Source organism: Manis pentadactyla, chromosome 9 (genome assembly GCF_030020395.1).
Source record: "Manis pentadactyla isolate mManPen7 chromosome 9, mManPen7.hap1, whole genome shotgun sequence".
NCBI classification, from domain to species: Eukaryota; Metazoa; Chordata; class Mammalia; order Pholidota; family Manidae; genus Manis; species Manis pentadactyla.
The window spans coordinates 22133092-22149282 of record NC_080027.1 but is presented as its reverse complement, the minus strand read 5'-3'; the positions used below and the strand labels follow the sequence as shown (position 1 = coordinate 22149282).

At 37.7% G+C, this 16191-nt stretch overlaps 1 protein-coding gene across 1 annotated transcript; it reads right to left on the bottom strand.

Moving 5' to 3' along the window:
- Positions 1-9094: 9094 nt before the first annotated feature.
- On the bottom strand, positions 9095-10039 carry LOC118911050 (olfactory receptor-like protein OLF1). The gene has a single exon (XM_036882698.2). The coding sequence runs from the start codon at positions 10037-10039 to the stop codon at positions 9095-9097; it is 945 nt and encodes a 314-aa protein (XP_036738593.2).
- Between the last annotated feature and the right edge of the window lie 6152 nt (positions 10040-16191).

Sequence of the window (16191 nt, the reverse complement as noted above, 5' to 3'; positions counted from 1 at the left end):
TAACTAGAGATGTGGAGCATCTTTTCATGTGTCTGTTGGCCATCTGAATTTCTTCTATGGAGAACTGTCTGTTCAGCTCCTCTGCCCATTTTTAAATTGGATTATTTGTTTTTTGTTTGTTGAGGTGCATGAGCTCATTATATATTTTGGATGTCAAGCCTTTATCGGATCTGTCATTTACGAATGTATTCACCCATACTGTAGGGTACCTTTTTGTTCTATTGATGGTGTCCTTTGCTGTACAGAAGCTTTTCAGCTTGATATAGTCCCACTTGTTCAAGATTTCCTTGCCCGGGGAGGTATATTCATGAAGTCACTAATGTTCACATCCAAGAGACTTTTGCCCATGTTTTTTTCTAAGAGTTTTATGGTTTCATGACTTACATTCAGGTCTTTGATCCATTATGAATTTACTTATGTGCATGGGGTTAGACAGTGATCCAGTTTCATTCTCTTACATGTAGCTGTCCAGTTCTGCCAGCACCATCTGTTGAAGAGACTGTCATTTCCCCATTGTAAGTCCATGGCTCCTTTATTGAATATTAATTGACCATATATGTTTGGGTTAATGTCTGGAGTCTCTAATCTGTTCCCATGGTCTGTGGCTCTGTTCTTGTGCCAGTACCAAATTGTCTTGATTACTATGGCTTTGTAGTAGAGCTTGAAGTTGGGGAGTGAGATCCCCACTACTTTGTTCTTCTTCCTCAGGATTGCTTTGGCTATTCGGGGTCTTTGGTGTTTCCATATGAATTTTTGAACTATTTGTTCCAGTTCGTTGAAGAATGTTTTTGGTAATGTGATAGGGATTGCATCAAATCTGTATATTGCTTTGGGCAGGATGGTGATTTTGACGATATTAACTCTTCCTAGTCAAGAGCATGGGATGAGTTTCCATTTGTTAGTGTCCTCTTTAACTTCTCTTAAGAATGTCTTATAGTTTTCAGGGTATAGGTCTTTCACTTCTTTGGTTAGGTTTATTCCTAGGTATTTTATTCTTTTTGATGCTACTGTGAATGGAATTGTTTGCCTGATTTGTCTTTCTATTGTCTCATTGTTAGTGTATAGGTAAGCCACAGAAATCTGTGTGTTAATTTTGTATCCTGCAACTTTGCTGAATTCCGATAACAGTTCTAGTAGTATTGGAGTGGAGTCTTTAAGGTTTTTTATGTACAATATCATGTCATCAGCAAATAGTGACAGTTTAACTTCTTCTTTACCAATCTGGATTCCTTGTATCTCTTTGTTTTGTCTAATTGCCGTGGCTAGGACCACCAGTACTATGTTGAATAACAGGGGGGAGAGTGGGCATCCCTGTCTTGTTCCCAATCTCAGAGGAAAAGCTTTCAGCTTCTTGCTGTTCAGTATGATGTTGGCTGTGGGTTTATCATTTATGGCCTTTATTACGTTGAGGTACTTGCCCTCTATACCCATTATGCTGAGAGTTTTATCATGAATGTATGTTGAATTTTGTCAAATGCTTTTTCAGTATCTATGGAGATGATCATGTGGTTTTTGTCTTTCTTTTTGTTGATGTGGTGGATGATGATGGATTTTCGAATGTTGTACCATCCTTGCATCCCTGGGATGAATCCCACTTGGTCGTGGTGTATGATCCTTTTGATATATTTTTGAATTTGGTTTTCTAATATTTTATTGAGTATTTTTGCATCTACGTTCATCAGGGATATTGGTCTGTAATTTTCTTTTTTGGTGGGGTCTTTGCCTGGTTTTGGTATAGGGTGATGTTGGCTTCATAGAATGAGTTTGGGAGTATTCCCTCCTCTTCTATTTGTTGGAAAACTTTAAGGAGAATGGGTATTATGTCTTCACTGTAGGTCTGATAAAATTCTGAGTTAAATCCATCTGGCTCAGGGGTTTTTTTCTTGGGTAGTTTTTTGATTATCGCTTCAATTTCTTTGCTGGTAATTGGTTTGTTTATATTTTGTGTTTCTTCCTTGGTCAGTCTTGGAAGGTTTTATTTTTCAAGGAAGTTGTCCATTTCTTCTAGGTTTTCCAGCTTCTTAGCATATAGGTTTTCATAGTAGTCTCTAATAATTCTTTGTATTTCTTTTGGGTCTGTCATGATGTTTCCTTTCTCATTTCTGATTCTGTTGATGTGTGTTGAGTCTATTTTTCTCTTAATAAATCTGGCTAGAGGCTTATCTATTTTGTTTATTTTCTCAAAGAACCAGGTCTTGGTTTCATTGATTTTTTCTATTGTTTTTTTCTTATCAATTTTGTTTATTTCTTCTCTGATCTTTATTATGGCCCTCCTTCTGCTGACTTTAGGCCTCATTTGCTCTTCTTTTTCCAATTTTGATAACTGTGATGTTAGACTATTCATTTGGGTTTGTTCTTCCTTCCTTAAATATGCCTGGACTGCTATATACTTTTCTCTTAAGACTGCTTTCGCTGTGTCCCACAGAAGTTGGGCCTTTGTGTTGTTGTTGTCATTTATTTCCATATATTGCTGGATCTCCATTTTAATTTGGTTGTTGATCCATTGACTATTTAGAAGCATGTTGTTAAGCCTCCATGTGTTTGTGAGCCTTTTTGCTTTCTTGGTACAATTTATTTCTAGTTTTATAACTTTGTGGTCTGAAAAGTTGGTTGTTAGGATTTCAATCTTTTCGAATTTACTGAGGCTCTTTTTGTGGCCTAGTATGTGGTCTATTCTGGAGAATGTTCCATGTGCACTTGAGAAGAATGTGTATCCTGTTGCTTTTGGGTATAGAGTTCTATAGATGTCTATTAGGTCCATCTGTTCTAGTGTGTTGTTCAGTGCCTCTGTGTCCTTACTTATTTTCTGTCTGGTGGATCTGTCCTTTGTAGTGAATGGTGTGTTCAAGTCCCCTAAAATGAATGCATTGCAGTCTATTTCCTCCTTTAGTTCTGTTAGTATTTGTTTCACATATGCTGGTGCTCCTATGTTGGGTGCATATATATTTATAATGGTTATATCCTCTTGTTGGACTGAGCCCTTTATCATTATGTAATGTCCTTCTTTATCTCTTGTTACTTTCTTTGTTTTGAAGTCTATTTTGTCTGATACTAGTACTGCAACACCTGCTTTTTTCTCCCTATTGTTTGTATGAAATATCTTTTTCCATCCCTTGACTTTAATTCTGTGCATGTCTTTGGGTTTGAGGTGAGTCTCTTGTAAGCAGCATATAGATGGGTCTTGTTTTTTTATCCATTCAGTGACTCTGTCTTTTGATTCGTGCATTCAGTCCATTTACATTTACGGTGATTATCGCTAGGTATGTACTTATTGCCATTTCAGGCTTTAGATTCATGGTTACCAAAGGTTCCAGGTTACTTTCCTTACTATCTATGAGTCTAACTTAACTCACTTAGTATGCTGTTACAAACACAATCTAAAGGCTCTTTTCTATTTCTCCTCCTTTTTCTTCCTCCTTTATTCTTCATATATTAGGTTTCAGATTCTATACTTTTTCTCTATCCCTTAATTGGCTTTGGGGGTAGTCAATTTAATTTTGCATTTGCCTCACAATCAGCTGCTTCACCCTCCCTACCATAATTTTCCTACCTCTGGTGACATCTATCCACCCCTAGGAACCCTTCCATCTATAGCAGTCCCTCCAAAATAGACTGTAGAGATGGTTTGTGGTAGGTAAACTCTCTCAGCTTTTGCTTATCTGGAAATTGTTTAATCCCTCCTTCAAATTTAAATGATAATCTTGATGGATAAAGTAATGTTGGTTCCAGGCCCTTCTGCTTCATGGCATTAAATACATTATGCCACTCCCTTCTGGCCTGTAAGGTTTCTGCTGAGAAGTCTGATGTTAGTCTGATGGGCTTTCCTTTGTATGTGATGTTATTTCTGCCTCTGGCTGCTTTTAACAGTCTGTCCTTATCCTTGATCTTTCCCATTTAAATCCTATGTGTCTTGCTGTTGTGTTCCTTGGGTCCCTTGTGTTGGGGGATCTGTGGATCTCCATGGCCTGAGAGACTATGTCTTTCCCCAGATTGGGGAAGTTTTCAGCAACTACCTCCTCAAAGACACTTTCTATCCCTTCTCTCTCTCTCTTCTTCTTCTGGTACCCCTATAATGCGGATATTGTTCTTGGATTGGTCACACAGTTCTCTTAATATTCTTTCATTTTTAGAGACCTTTTTTTCTCTCTGTGCCTCAACTTCTTTGTATTCCTCTTCTCTAGTTTCTATTTCATTTATTGTCTCCTCCACCGTATCCAACCTGCTTTTAATACCCTCCATCGTGCTCTTTAACGATTGGATCTCTGACCTGAATTCATTCCTGAGTTCTTGGATGTCTTTCCGTACCTCCATTAGGATGTTGATTATTTTTATTTTGAAGTTCCTTTCAGGAAGAGTCATGAGGTCCATATCATTTAAATCTTTCTCGGGAGTTGTATTAACAATTTTACTCTGGACAAGGTTCCTTTGGCGTTTCATGTTTGTATATGGCGCCCTCTAGTGTCCAGAAGCTGTAGTCTCTGTAGCTGCAGAGCCCCTGAAGCAATGTCAGGGGTTGCAAGGGAGCGGTACTGCTGCCTGGGGGGAGGAAAGAGCTGTTCCCCGCCTCCTGGCTCCCTTGCCTTTCTCCACTGCCTGAGCCAGTGGACCAGGCACACAGGTATAAGTTTTTGTCCCAGAGCAGCCAGATATGGATCCCTGCTTTCCACAAGCAGCTGTAATCCCAGTCTCCCCAGGAACTCTGCCTGTATTAACTTTCCAACCCAGTAGTCATGTGAGTCTCATGAAATCTCCATGAAATGTAGGTTTGTGCTCCCAGCGCAGATCTCCGGAGCTAGGTATTCAGCAGTCCCAAGCCTTCCACTCCTTCCCTGCTCTGTTTGTCTTCCTCCCGCCGGTGAGCTGGGGTGGGGGAGGGGCTCGGACCCGGGAGCCACAGCTTTCGGACGTTACCCCGTTCGCTGAGGTCTGCTCTTTTCTCCAGGTGTGTGCAGTCTGACGCCGTCCTCTTTCCTGTTGCTCTCTCAGGATTAGTTGCACCAATTAAATTTTCTAATTGTATCCAGTTTTAGGAGGAAGCCTCTGTCTCTCCTTTCACGCCGCCGTCTTTAATCAAAAATCCTTGGTTTTTAATATATTCACAAAATTGCACAGCCATCACCACTAATTCCAGAACAATTTCCATCAATCCAACAAGGAACCCTTATCTATTAGCGGTTGCTTCTGCTTCTCAGCTTTTGGCAACTCCTTCTCTACTTTCTGATTCTGTTTGAAAATTCGGGACCTATCATGTAAACTGAATCATGCAGTATTTTTTTTTGCTATGTCAGGCTTCTTTGATTCAGTGTAATGTTTACAGGTTTCATCTGCATTGAAAGTGTGAGAATTTTGTAACATTTTATGGCCGAAAATATTTCATTTTTAGATATAACACAGTTTGTTGATCCATTCATCAGTTGATGAACGTATTTGTGTTGTTTATACTTTTTAGCTATTATGAATAATGATGATATAAATATTCTGTTTTCTTTTCGTTTCAAGGTATCTTCATCACTAAGCATTTTCTTACTTCCATCCCCCATGACATGCCAATTCACATACATTTCATTGATTTTATGACTCTATCACATTCTTTTTACTTAGTATGTTTATTCTTGAGTTACATTTACTTTAGTCATAAAAGAATTTCTTTAATACACTTACAGGTTCAGGAATAAGGTCAATGTTTATTTTTCATAGTTTTTGAAGTCCTTAGAATAAGGATTTGTAGAGGTAATTGCTTTCTAAATATTTATTAAGTTATTGCAGACTACAAAAGTGGGAGGTGATATACAAAGACTAGCAAAATACTGGATTCTGTATTTTTTTCTACTAATATAACTCATATTTGCAAGTATGATTTATTTAAACATATTTGTATAGGTAATAATTTTTTTGAAAAAGCAGAGTTACACTTTTTTTCTAAAAATAATTTTAATAAGAGGTTATCCTTACTAGTTCTTTGCAACTTGAGGAATACTGGGAATTACACTTTTTCATCCCCCCTAAATTTTTCCCAAGAGATAGCAATGGGACTCTCCATACTTTTTGTATCTTGGTCTACCACCTTGGGATCTGGTGTGATCTATTTCCAAAGGTCCCAGAATTCACACCTCTTTTACAATGACTTGATTGAATGAATGATTGTAATGTCTGTCACTCTCCTTTCTATGTGTTTGCTATTCAAATATAGCTTCATTCATGACTTTGTTAAGTATATGCACAGCAAAAAAAAAAAGCCTAATTCATTTAAAAATGTGGAAGATGAAATTTATTCTGCAATGGGCTGTTGACAGGTTGGGTAGATTAAAGATGGCTATACACAACTTCCCACATTTTCCTTAGAGACACAGTGCCTATTTGTTCTCCCTTTGAATTTTTGCTGTGCTTTAACTGCTTTGAACATAAATTGCCAGAAATATTATATATCACTTCTGAATCCAGCATTTATGAAGACAGTCTCTGAAAGCCATGAGTTGCCACATAAGTCCAACTAACCTTCTGGATAAACCATGTGACAGGCTTTGAGCTTACATGGAAAGGGAAGGGGACCCAGCTGATTGAATCTTTAGGTCATTGTCACCCTTGTGCCAGTCATGGGAGACTGTACAGCCTAGCCTATCATCCAGCTCAATACCATGGGTCTCAGTCAGTATGAGGAAGAACCGAATATATTCCAATGTTCATTATTTTAAACCATGCAATTTTGGGATAGTATTTACATAGAAAAAGATAACAGAATACAATCAGATTTTTTTTTCAGGAGTCATTTATTATTACTATTATGTATGACTTTATAATATAGGTATGACAGGTAGGTAGGTAGGTAGGTAGATAGATAAACTGAAGAAAATATTTACAAGCCGTAAATCTGACAAAGAATGTATAACCGGAATATATGAACAATTCTCATCAATAATAAGAAAACACATAACCCAATAAAAAATGTGAACATTGTTTGTGAAGATACTTCACCAAAGAATATATGTAAATGGCAATTAGCACATAAGAATATGCTTAATAACATCATAGTTATTAGGTAAATGTGAATTAAAGCCCAAAATGAGAAACCATGATACACTACTAGATGGGCTAAAATTAAAAATACTGATGATACCAAGTATTATGTAAGAAGTTATGAAATTTAAACTCTCTTGCACTGCCCTTGCATGTAATGTGCTACATCACTTTGAGAAGTAACTGAACAGTTTATTTGAAATTATACTTATATTTGCACTGTCATCCAACTATTTCTTTCCTGTTTACCTAAAAGAATTTAAATCACATGTCCCTGTGATGACTCATACATAAATATTTATAGCACTTTTATTTGTAATAGCCAAAAAACTGAAAGCAAACTCAAATATCCATCAAGAGGTGAATGATTACACAAACTGTGATCTATCATTACACTGGAATAATATGTATAAATAAGAAATAAACTATTGAAATATGAAACAACATGCATGAATCTCAAAATTATTATGGTGAGTGGAAGGAACCACAAAGGGAAGAGTATAAGCTACAGGATGCCATTTATACAAATTATATAAAATGCAAACTAATCTATAGGGACAAATATATATCAGTAAGTTCATGATATGGAGTGAAAAAGGAACACAAGAAGATTTGGGGTCTGACTGATAGATTCATTGTTTTCATTGCGGCAGTGGTATAAACAAGGATAGATAGCAGAAAGATAGCTGAAAGAAAATAAACTAATCTTCTGTTAACGAATAGTTTCACATTCATCAAATTATCTCATGTCATTCTCTAAATTGATCCTCTGGGAAGAAAGGTAACCCCTTTCTAGACTCAATTCTTCAACCAACTAGTTCTGTCTTTGATTCATCAGAACACCTTCAAATTCTCTAATGCTTAACTTCCTTATCAGAAACAATAGGTCTAGATGATTCAAGAGAATATTTCTAGTACTGAAAGACTGTGAAGGAATCTTAAAAGTAAAATATGATGGGCTAACCGATTCAGACATAAGCAACTGAAATCAGCTGTGCCTCCTAGAGGTGAAAATTTTGGTAATAGGAAATATGTTTTACATTTTAAAAATGTGCGTATTTTTGAAACTTATCAGGAGAGTATTTTCTCCCTTACTAATCTCCTCAATGTACCCTATATACGAGTCCAAAGAAAAGCCTTTCACCATTCTCCAACTATGTTATGTAGTTTCTCATGTTTTCATGATTCTTCAATCTGCTCTTACCTTATGAGAGATCTCCCTTGACTCTCCATCTTGCTAATTATATTCGTACCTCCGTTAAGCTGTTATTAAAAATGCAACAACAAAACAGCAAAACTCCAGGTACACAGACCTTCAAGAGTTTCAGCAGGAAATTAGTCCACACAATTGACAAATTAGTGATATCAATTTTGCCTAAACCCTTCAGAGAATTAAAAATGAGAGGTAGATTTCCAGCTTTTGCAATAAATTCAAACAAACCCTGGCAGCAGAAGTGGAGAATGCCTGGATCCAGCCAGCGGGCTCTCGACCACCAGGGCTGATGTCAGGGTCACTCCCAGGGCCACGCATGCCCAGCGGGTACAAACACCGGGCCTAAAAGGTGCTTTCCCTGAGCTACTCACAGGTTGACGGCGTTGGACCTCTCCCACCATGAACCAGTATTTTGTTCTCACTGGAATAGTGAGTTGTTCTTGATTATCTTTCTTGCCCAAAATTCTTTTGTTAAAATATAGAATTCCTTATTCATCATCATATTCTTTCACATGGCATGGCTTCTAACCATGTAGTTTATTTTAAGGCAAAGGAAATGCTACAGTGTGCTTAAAAGTTCATTAGTCTAACATCACCCTAAAGCAGGTGACTCACCTATGCTGCTACTATTTAGGTGCCAACACTTTCTTTTATACACTTTGATATTTCCAGGTCAAAACATGTTATATTTACCATAGAGTAAAAATAATAATATAATAAATAAAGGTACAGCAAAAAACATCTGTGTGAAAAGAAAGTGTTTGATAAAATCCCTTGCGGGAGAAGTGTGCTTGCTTGTAAGATTGTTGCATTTTTCCAATTAGAGTTTGTAATTGGGAATTTAGGTGAATCTTGGAATGCGATATCTCATGAGGAATCTGCCTTTGATCTCACAGCTTTCTTAGCGGCATCTTTTACATCTTTATTTCTCAAGCTATAAATAAGTGGGTTCAGCACTGGGATGATAATGGTGTAGAACACTGAGATGATTTTATCAGTGTTGGGAGAATACAGATAGCTGGGACGCGAATAAATGAAGAGAAGAGTCCCCTGATAGATCGCCACAGAGGTCAGGTGAGAGGCACAGGTAGAGAAGGTTTTCTTCCTTCCGCTGGAAGAGCGGATCTTTAAGACTGAGAGAAGAATGAAAACATACGAAATGATGATGATAATGAAACAGGTAATTTCCACTGAGCTGCCGTATGTAGAGAGAAGCCACTCATTAATTGTTGTGTCTGTGCAGGACAGCTTAAGCAGGGGAGGTAGGTCACAGAAAAAATGATTAATGACATTTTTATCACAGTATTTCAGAATAAACGCAAAGGATGTGTGAATCAGGGAACTCATGTTGCCTCCAATGTATGACAAGACAATCAACCATATGCAGATGCCCCGAGACATCACAACTGTATACAGTAAAGGGTTACAGATGGCGACATAGCGGTCATATGCCATGGCAGCCAAGATAAAGGATTCTGTATCTGCAAAAGTACAGAAAAAATAAAACTGCAGGGCACAGCCATGATAAGAAATAGATTTATTCTCTGAGAGAAAATTAACCAGCATTTTGGGAACAATGACTGAGGAGTAACAAAGGTCTACAAAGGAGAGGTTGCTAAGGAAGAAATACATGGGGGTTTGAAGGTGTGGATCAATCCTGATTAACGTCATCAATCCAATGTTCCCCATTAAAATCATACCGTACAATGTTAGAAAAACGAGGAACAGGACAATCTGCAGTTCAGGGCGAGTAGGAAACCCTAATAGAATAAACCCAGTCACCAAAGTGTAGTTGCCTTCTATAAATTCCATATTCCGTATTGCTTCCTTTCTATGAGAATTCTAACATCCTAAGATGTTCTACTGGTGGAAAGAGAAAAGTAATTAGACACAATTACAAGGTTATTTCATCTCAACAAACAAGCAATCAAGTAAAGAATCTGAATCCAAACTCCCTTTCAGATATAAACTCCAATAAATATACTTAGAATTTAGTATCTATCACAATTCATGGTTGCTAGTTTTATTTTATTTGCTTGATCAATGACTTTCTTTCAGTGGAGACACGGCTCCTTGCTCAGAGATTACATCTGATTTCCCTTAACTTTTTTACCCCAAATATAGCATATTAGCTGACTCAGAGGATTCAAGGAAGTAGTGAATTAATGAATGGACTAATGATATGAAGAAATACATGTATATTTATTTAAAAATAAACTGACTTATGGAGTATGTCTTAGAATGATAATTATGCAGTAATTTGCTCTTTCTGTCCAGGATTTAATAGCTAGTAGATCAGTTTGCTATACACTTGGTAGAGGTATGGAGTGGTAAAAATGAAACTTTATAAGAAAGAGTAGCACAAGATACATTACTTTGTGGTACAATAATGACTGAGAAATGTTTTTCAACTATTTAGGCATAGATCAGTGGTTCTGCTCTTTGTTCCACAAAAGCCTATTTTTACACCTTTAAAGCCAGTCTAGTAACCACAGAAGCTACTTACCAAGGAGGAAGCTGTTTTCCAATTACTTAAATGAATAATTTCACCACTAGAACCGAGGACTTTTATATGCCATCTCATGTCATCAGGGACCTAATAACTGAAGTATTCCAACATGCTCATTACAAGGGACACTAAGGAATAATTAGCAGGTTATTGCCATTGTGAACTACATTTTTCTAAAAACACATTGATAATTATGATAGTAATTCTGTTAGTATTGATTTGAGTAAGCAATTTTCACTCTCAGTAATATTGGGGTTATATTTAATGATATTTAGAGTCCTACAAAGAACCCCTTTTATTGTGGAGGCCTTTTATATAGTTGTTCAAATATTTTAATCTGTAACTGTCACAATTAAATATTTTCAAAAACACATGGAAACTTAAAAAATGTTACCCATTATTATCATAACTGAGTGAAAAAGTGGCATCTCCGACTTCATATTGTATCTGTCTCCTTTGCTGCCTTGATCTTTGGACCAAAAAGCTTCTGGTTTGCCCTGTAACCTTGCACGTAGTCTTGTTAATCATCAAAAGGAATTTTGCTCATGTTTTAATATTGATGCAAGCAGCCCCTTACCCGGAACTCAGCTCCCCTGAGGAGATAACAGGGCACAGAAATGCTGACTGATTGCCAAGGACTCGTACGAACATTGTCAGCAGACACATGTCAACAAAATGCCTGGAGTCAGTTAACCATGGAAGAGGAGTCCACAGCCCTCCTCAGAGCCTTGCTGATGTCCAGACGTCTGAATCTCTTATCACCTCCTGGGCTCAACCCCCTCTCGCTCCCCCTTCCCTAATATAGAAGAAGCTTGGAGTTGACCCTGGGTCCAGACGGTTCTCGGGGTCATGAGTCTGCCATTTTCTTGGTCTGCTGGCTTTCCAAATAAATTGCTTTCCTTGCCCAAACACCTTGACTTTCGACTTATGGGCATGCTGAGCAGCGAGCGGCAGTAGCTTGGACTCAGTAACAAATTTGGTGAGCCAGGGGCTGATGCTCGTGGCCAGTCGCCCCAGTCAGGGATTCCTTGGGTCAGCCTGTAGGAGCTGCCTGGACCGTTTGTTCTGGGGACGTCCCCTCTCATCTCCCTGAATGGCACCAACTGCCCCAGTCCCTCCTGTAGAGCAAGGAATCCACAAACCTCTGTGAGTCCGTGGCCTTGACCTTTGAAGTAGGCAAGTCACTCTGGTGTGCACAACCAGAAACTCCCTTCCTCTCCTTCTGGGCTTTCTTTGCGGGGAAAGCCGATTTGTTTTGCATTTGATCGGGGTACCCTGCTGGAGAGGGGAACAGTTGTTGGACTTCTGATTTGTGAACCTGTTAGTCTGCATTTGTTTCTGATCTGTTGGTGTTTGTTTGGGGCTCATTTGCATTTGTTTGGTTAGTTTGCATTTGTTTCTGGTTCATCTGTGTTTGTTTTTTATTTTTGTGTTCTCTGCATTCTTTTTTTATACTTTCAAGAATGGGGAATGCTCCTTCCATCCCTCCATCCCCAGGAAAGTCTATGAGGATATATTTTGAATAGGTGGTCAGATTACAGCTGTGAAGCTATGACTAAGCAAAATAATATTTTGTGATAACACAATATGGCCCCAATAGATATTGGCACCAGAAGAACAATGGCCATTCAGCTGCTCACTAAACTACTATACTGTTTTGCAATGGAATTGATCTGTGAGAAAACAAGGAAGGTGGATGAGATCCCTTCTGTGCAGGCATTCATGCTGCATCACCTACATGAAGAGAAACAGGCGGTGGTGTCTTATAACACAAAGATCTCGCAAGCAGCCAGAGAGCAAAGCCTGTTTCACAGGAGTGAGAAACAGAGAGAGGAAAGAGGAGGGAATATTAGTCCAGACTTTGAGTCCACCTCCAACTTTGCCGGCATCATCCTTGCCCTGCACCCGCTCCAGCCCCTCCCATTGCAAGGCCACCATGGAAAACACTGGTGCCACCAGCTTCTCCCCCACACAAGTGGCTGGGGAACAGGAGCATCCCCAGGAAAGGCAGAAGCCTCCCAGATGGTATAAAGGCAGGAATATTCAGGTGCTGAATGAAGGGGCCCATGGGGCCCCTTGGATCTAAGATACACTATTCAGATTTCTTCACAAGAGCCCCAAGGACAATTGGAGGTGGGGAAAAAACTGATTAACTTTTTCGGGGACAGGTGTCAGCGTGCTCAGCGGCACACTCCACCTGACCAGAAAAGGCCTCTGAAGTGGTTTAAGCCCTTCTGCAAAGCAAATGCTTTAAAATGCAAAAATTAGTTTCATTAAAAATTAATTTGTGAAAAGCAGACCCAGAGGGAAAAATATGCATTCTTTGTTTTGATGTCACAAAACTTATCATATCCTTGGAATGTGACACAGCCTCTCCATCACGTGAAAATGAAGGAAAAAGAGCAATAGAAAAAGAGGCTTTTTGAAAATACAAATGGCTATAGAAGCACCCTTGCCTGAAAATCTAGCCCACAATGTGCTTGTTAAGGGCAAATACGAAAATTGAAAAGTTTTTTTTTTTTTGTGGCATTGAAAGGTGAGCACAGTGGAGATTTCTGTAGAACTTGATATCAACAGGTGCTTCCTGAGAAGATGAAGGACTTACATACGAGCATACATCTTATGAAAGAGAACATCAGAGAGATGGTGATAGCAGCCCAGCTAGTAAATTCAAATTCTCATCATCAACTAATTACTCTTACATACATAGTACCTGGCACTTTCACTGGAACCATGATATTGAAGGCTTGGTTGTAATTAATTATTTTATATCAATTCTATGATTTTATATTAATGTAATTATTTATATGTTACATTTTATCATATTATAAGTACTATATTTCTTTCACAACATTTGATGGGTTTATTAATTATTCCTATATCTGTAAAAACTTAGTGGAATATTGTTAAAACTTATATTCAATGCAAAGATCCTCTTTTAAATCAAGATTGATAAATTGGCAACTTATGTTTAGTTATTTCTAAAAGTAGAATTTCTAGTTTCAATTCACTGTGAATGTTTTACTGTTGAAAAAAATCTCCATTATGGGGAGCTCAAATATGAATTTATTTTTTTCCCCTTTTTTTGCAGTGAGAGCCTTCTAACTATAGTCACACAATATTGAACTTATTTTGTAATTTAGTGACAGGTTTGGTGAACTGCAAGTTAACACTTCAAGAGAAAATGGAAGTTAGTCATTCTAGCATAATATGGCCTAGTGGGAACCTAACATAAAAAAAAATTACTGTGGTTATAATGATGGTAATGAAATCATTTGAGAAATGTTTTTTAAATTTACTATATAAAATTAATTTTCTTAATATGCTTTCTATGCCAATTTACATTTAAAAAATGCAGTTACTTAGAATTTCACCCATTAAAATTATTTCTTCTCTTTCACTATTCCTACTTTTAAGCAAGGAGAGTGATAATTTAACACTAATTGAGTAGATCTGTTAGGACCTGTAGGCAGAAGGTAAAACCTTTAAGATAGTTGTACAAAGGGACCATTCCAGTAACAGTAGATTTGCATCTGTAGAAGAACATTTGTGATCTCTGTGTAATTTCTGAGTCTTTACACCAGTTTTTATTGTGATTCTAAATGTACCTAACATAGAATCTAGGAGAGATAGAGGGTAAGGTGGGATGAAGGGAACCTTTCTTATAACAGTAATTGTACTCATTATTCAACTGTTCTAGAAAAGCATAGTTGTTAGGCAGATATATATATTTGAAATTTAACTTTTTCACATCAAATAAGCTGATGTATAATTGGCTGTTAGTTTCAGATGTGAGATTTCAACAAAGGAACCACAGGTGCTATTGCGCTGCTACATCTGCTACTATCTGATATAAGAAAAAATTACACAAAACTTTGTAGGGAACTGAGCAGATATCTAACATGTATGAATCCGTAAGAGAAGAGAGAGATATAGCATATTACAATTCAATAGTCTCTGTTATTTCCCTTGAAAAAATAAAAAAAACTTATAGCCTTCCATGTGAGATAGGGTGAGATAATTCATAGTAGAATTTTGTTCCCATTGAGCAGCTCTGGGAAAACGGAAAAATAAATCAGAAATGTCATAGAGAGCTGAAACTGTCTACTGCTGCACTCAACATGGAAACTAAGAAATAAAACCACAGTAGACTGTCTACTTTAATATGACTTTGTTATTTGTTATTTTCATTCACATGACTTAATTTTTCTGGCTGTTTTTTGCCTAGGTAAAAGTTTTGATTGCTCATTACAGAAGTTTCCAGAACAACTGGTGGACTCTTCAATGGAAAACATAAGTACACAGTTGACTCCCTAAAATCTTTGGCCCTCTTGTCACAAAATTCTTGTTTATTTCCACCAGACTGGACTGTTTGATTTACAGCCAATCTTAATCAAACCCTTGCTTTGAAAGACCTACCTTAAACCAAACTTCTGATTCTTAATAAATTCTGTTCTTGCTTCCCCTTCCCTGAGAAACTGTGAAAGCTCTCTGAAGGTGTTCTCCCTTACTAAGTAAGGTAATCAGTAAACTAGACCTTGTCTTATCAACTGGTTAGGTCAGTGATATCTAGAGTGTCACCTCTTGCATCATACATATAAACTCATCAACATTGACTAGAGAACCTTCAAGCAATGTTAAAACTATTGAGAGGTGAGCTGAAGACCTGCAGGTGTCCCTGTAGGAATTTACCTATTATGAATATGGGTGAGAGACTGAGATGGGGCTTTCCAGAATTTGGGGCAGTTGCATAGTGCTGGGATGTCAAAACTGGAGATGTGAGAAACCTCAAATTGTAGATTCTTTCTCAAGACATTTTCTAAATTCAAAGCTTCAGCATATAACAGATAAAAAGAACTTCTCTCCAATACTTAGTGCTTAGCATACAAAGACCCTCTATAAATTTGGCTTCTGAGAATAAGAAAGTATAAAATCCTAGAGGTATTTGTCATTTGGCAGTGACAATTGTATACCACATTTCTCTGAGAATCTAGGCATATATAGCATCTAAGAAAACAGGTATGGTCTCTGGAAGAGGGCTTCCCCAGGGCTCAGAAACACTCGCGGAACTTTTGGTAATTGCACAGATTAGAGTCCCCAAACTGGAGAAATGCGTGACCTCAGACACACAGTGATCTTTCTTTCATGACATTTGACAAATTATAAAATTAGTTGGGGTGGAAGATTAAAGATATAAACCAGAAACCTCTGAAACACAAGAGTGGAAATACTTTCATTCTCTTCTCACTGAAGAGACAAAGATCCCAAGTTCTCATGTGTAAGCCCCGGATCACCCTGCACTACAAATAGAATGAACTGGAGGTGTTAGGCAGAAAAATAGGTATGAGCAGGGTGAAGAGAGAATAAGCCAGTAAATACCACTAAAAGGGACTCAAAGAGTTAACCAGATAAAACTTGGAGTCAGAAAAGATTCACAGTTAATGAGTTAATCAGT

Bases quoted from the DNA above. Each gene is read 5' to 3' on its own strand.
- LOC118911050 (XM_036882698.2), bottom strand. From the start codon at position 10,039: ATGGAATTTATAGAAGGCAACTACACTTTGGTGACTGGGTTTATTCTA.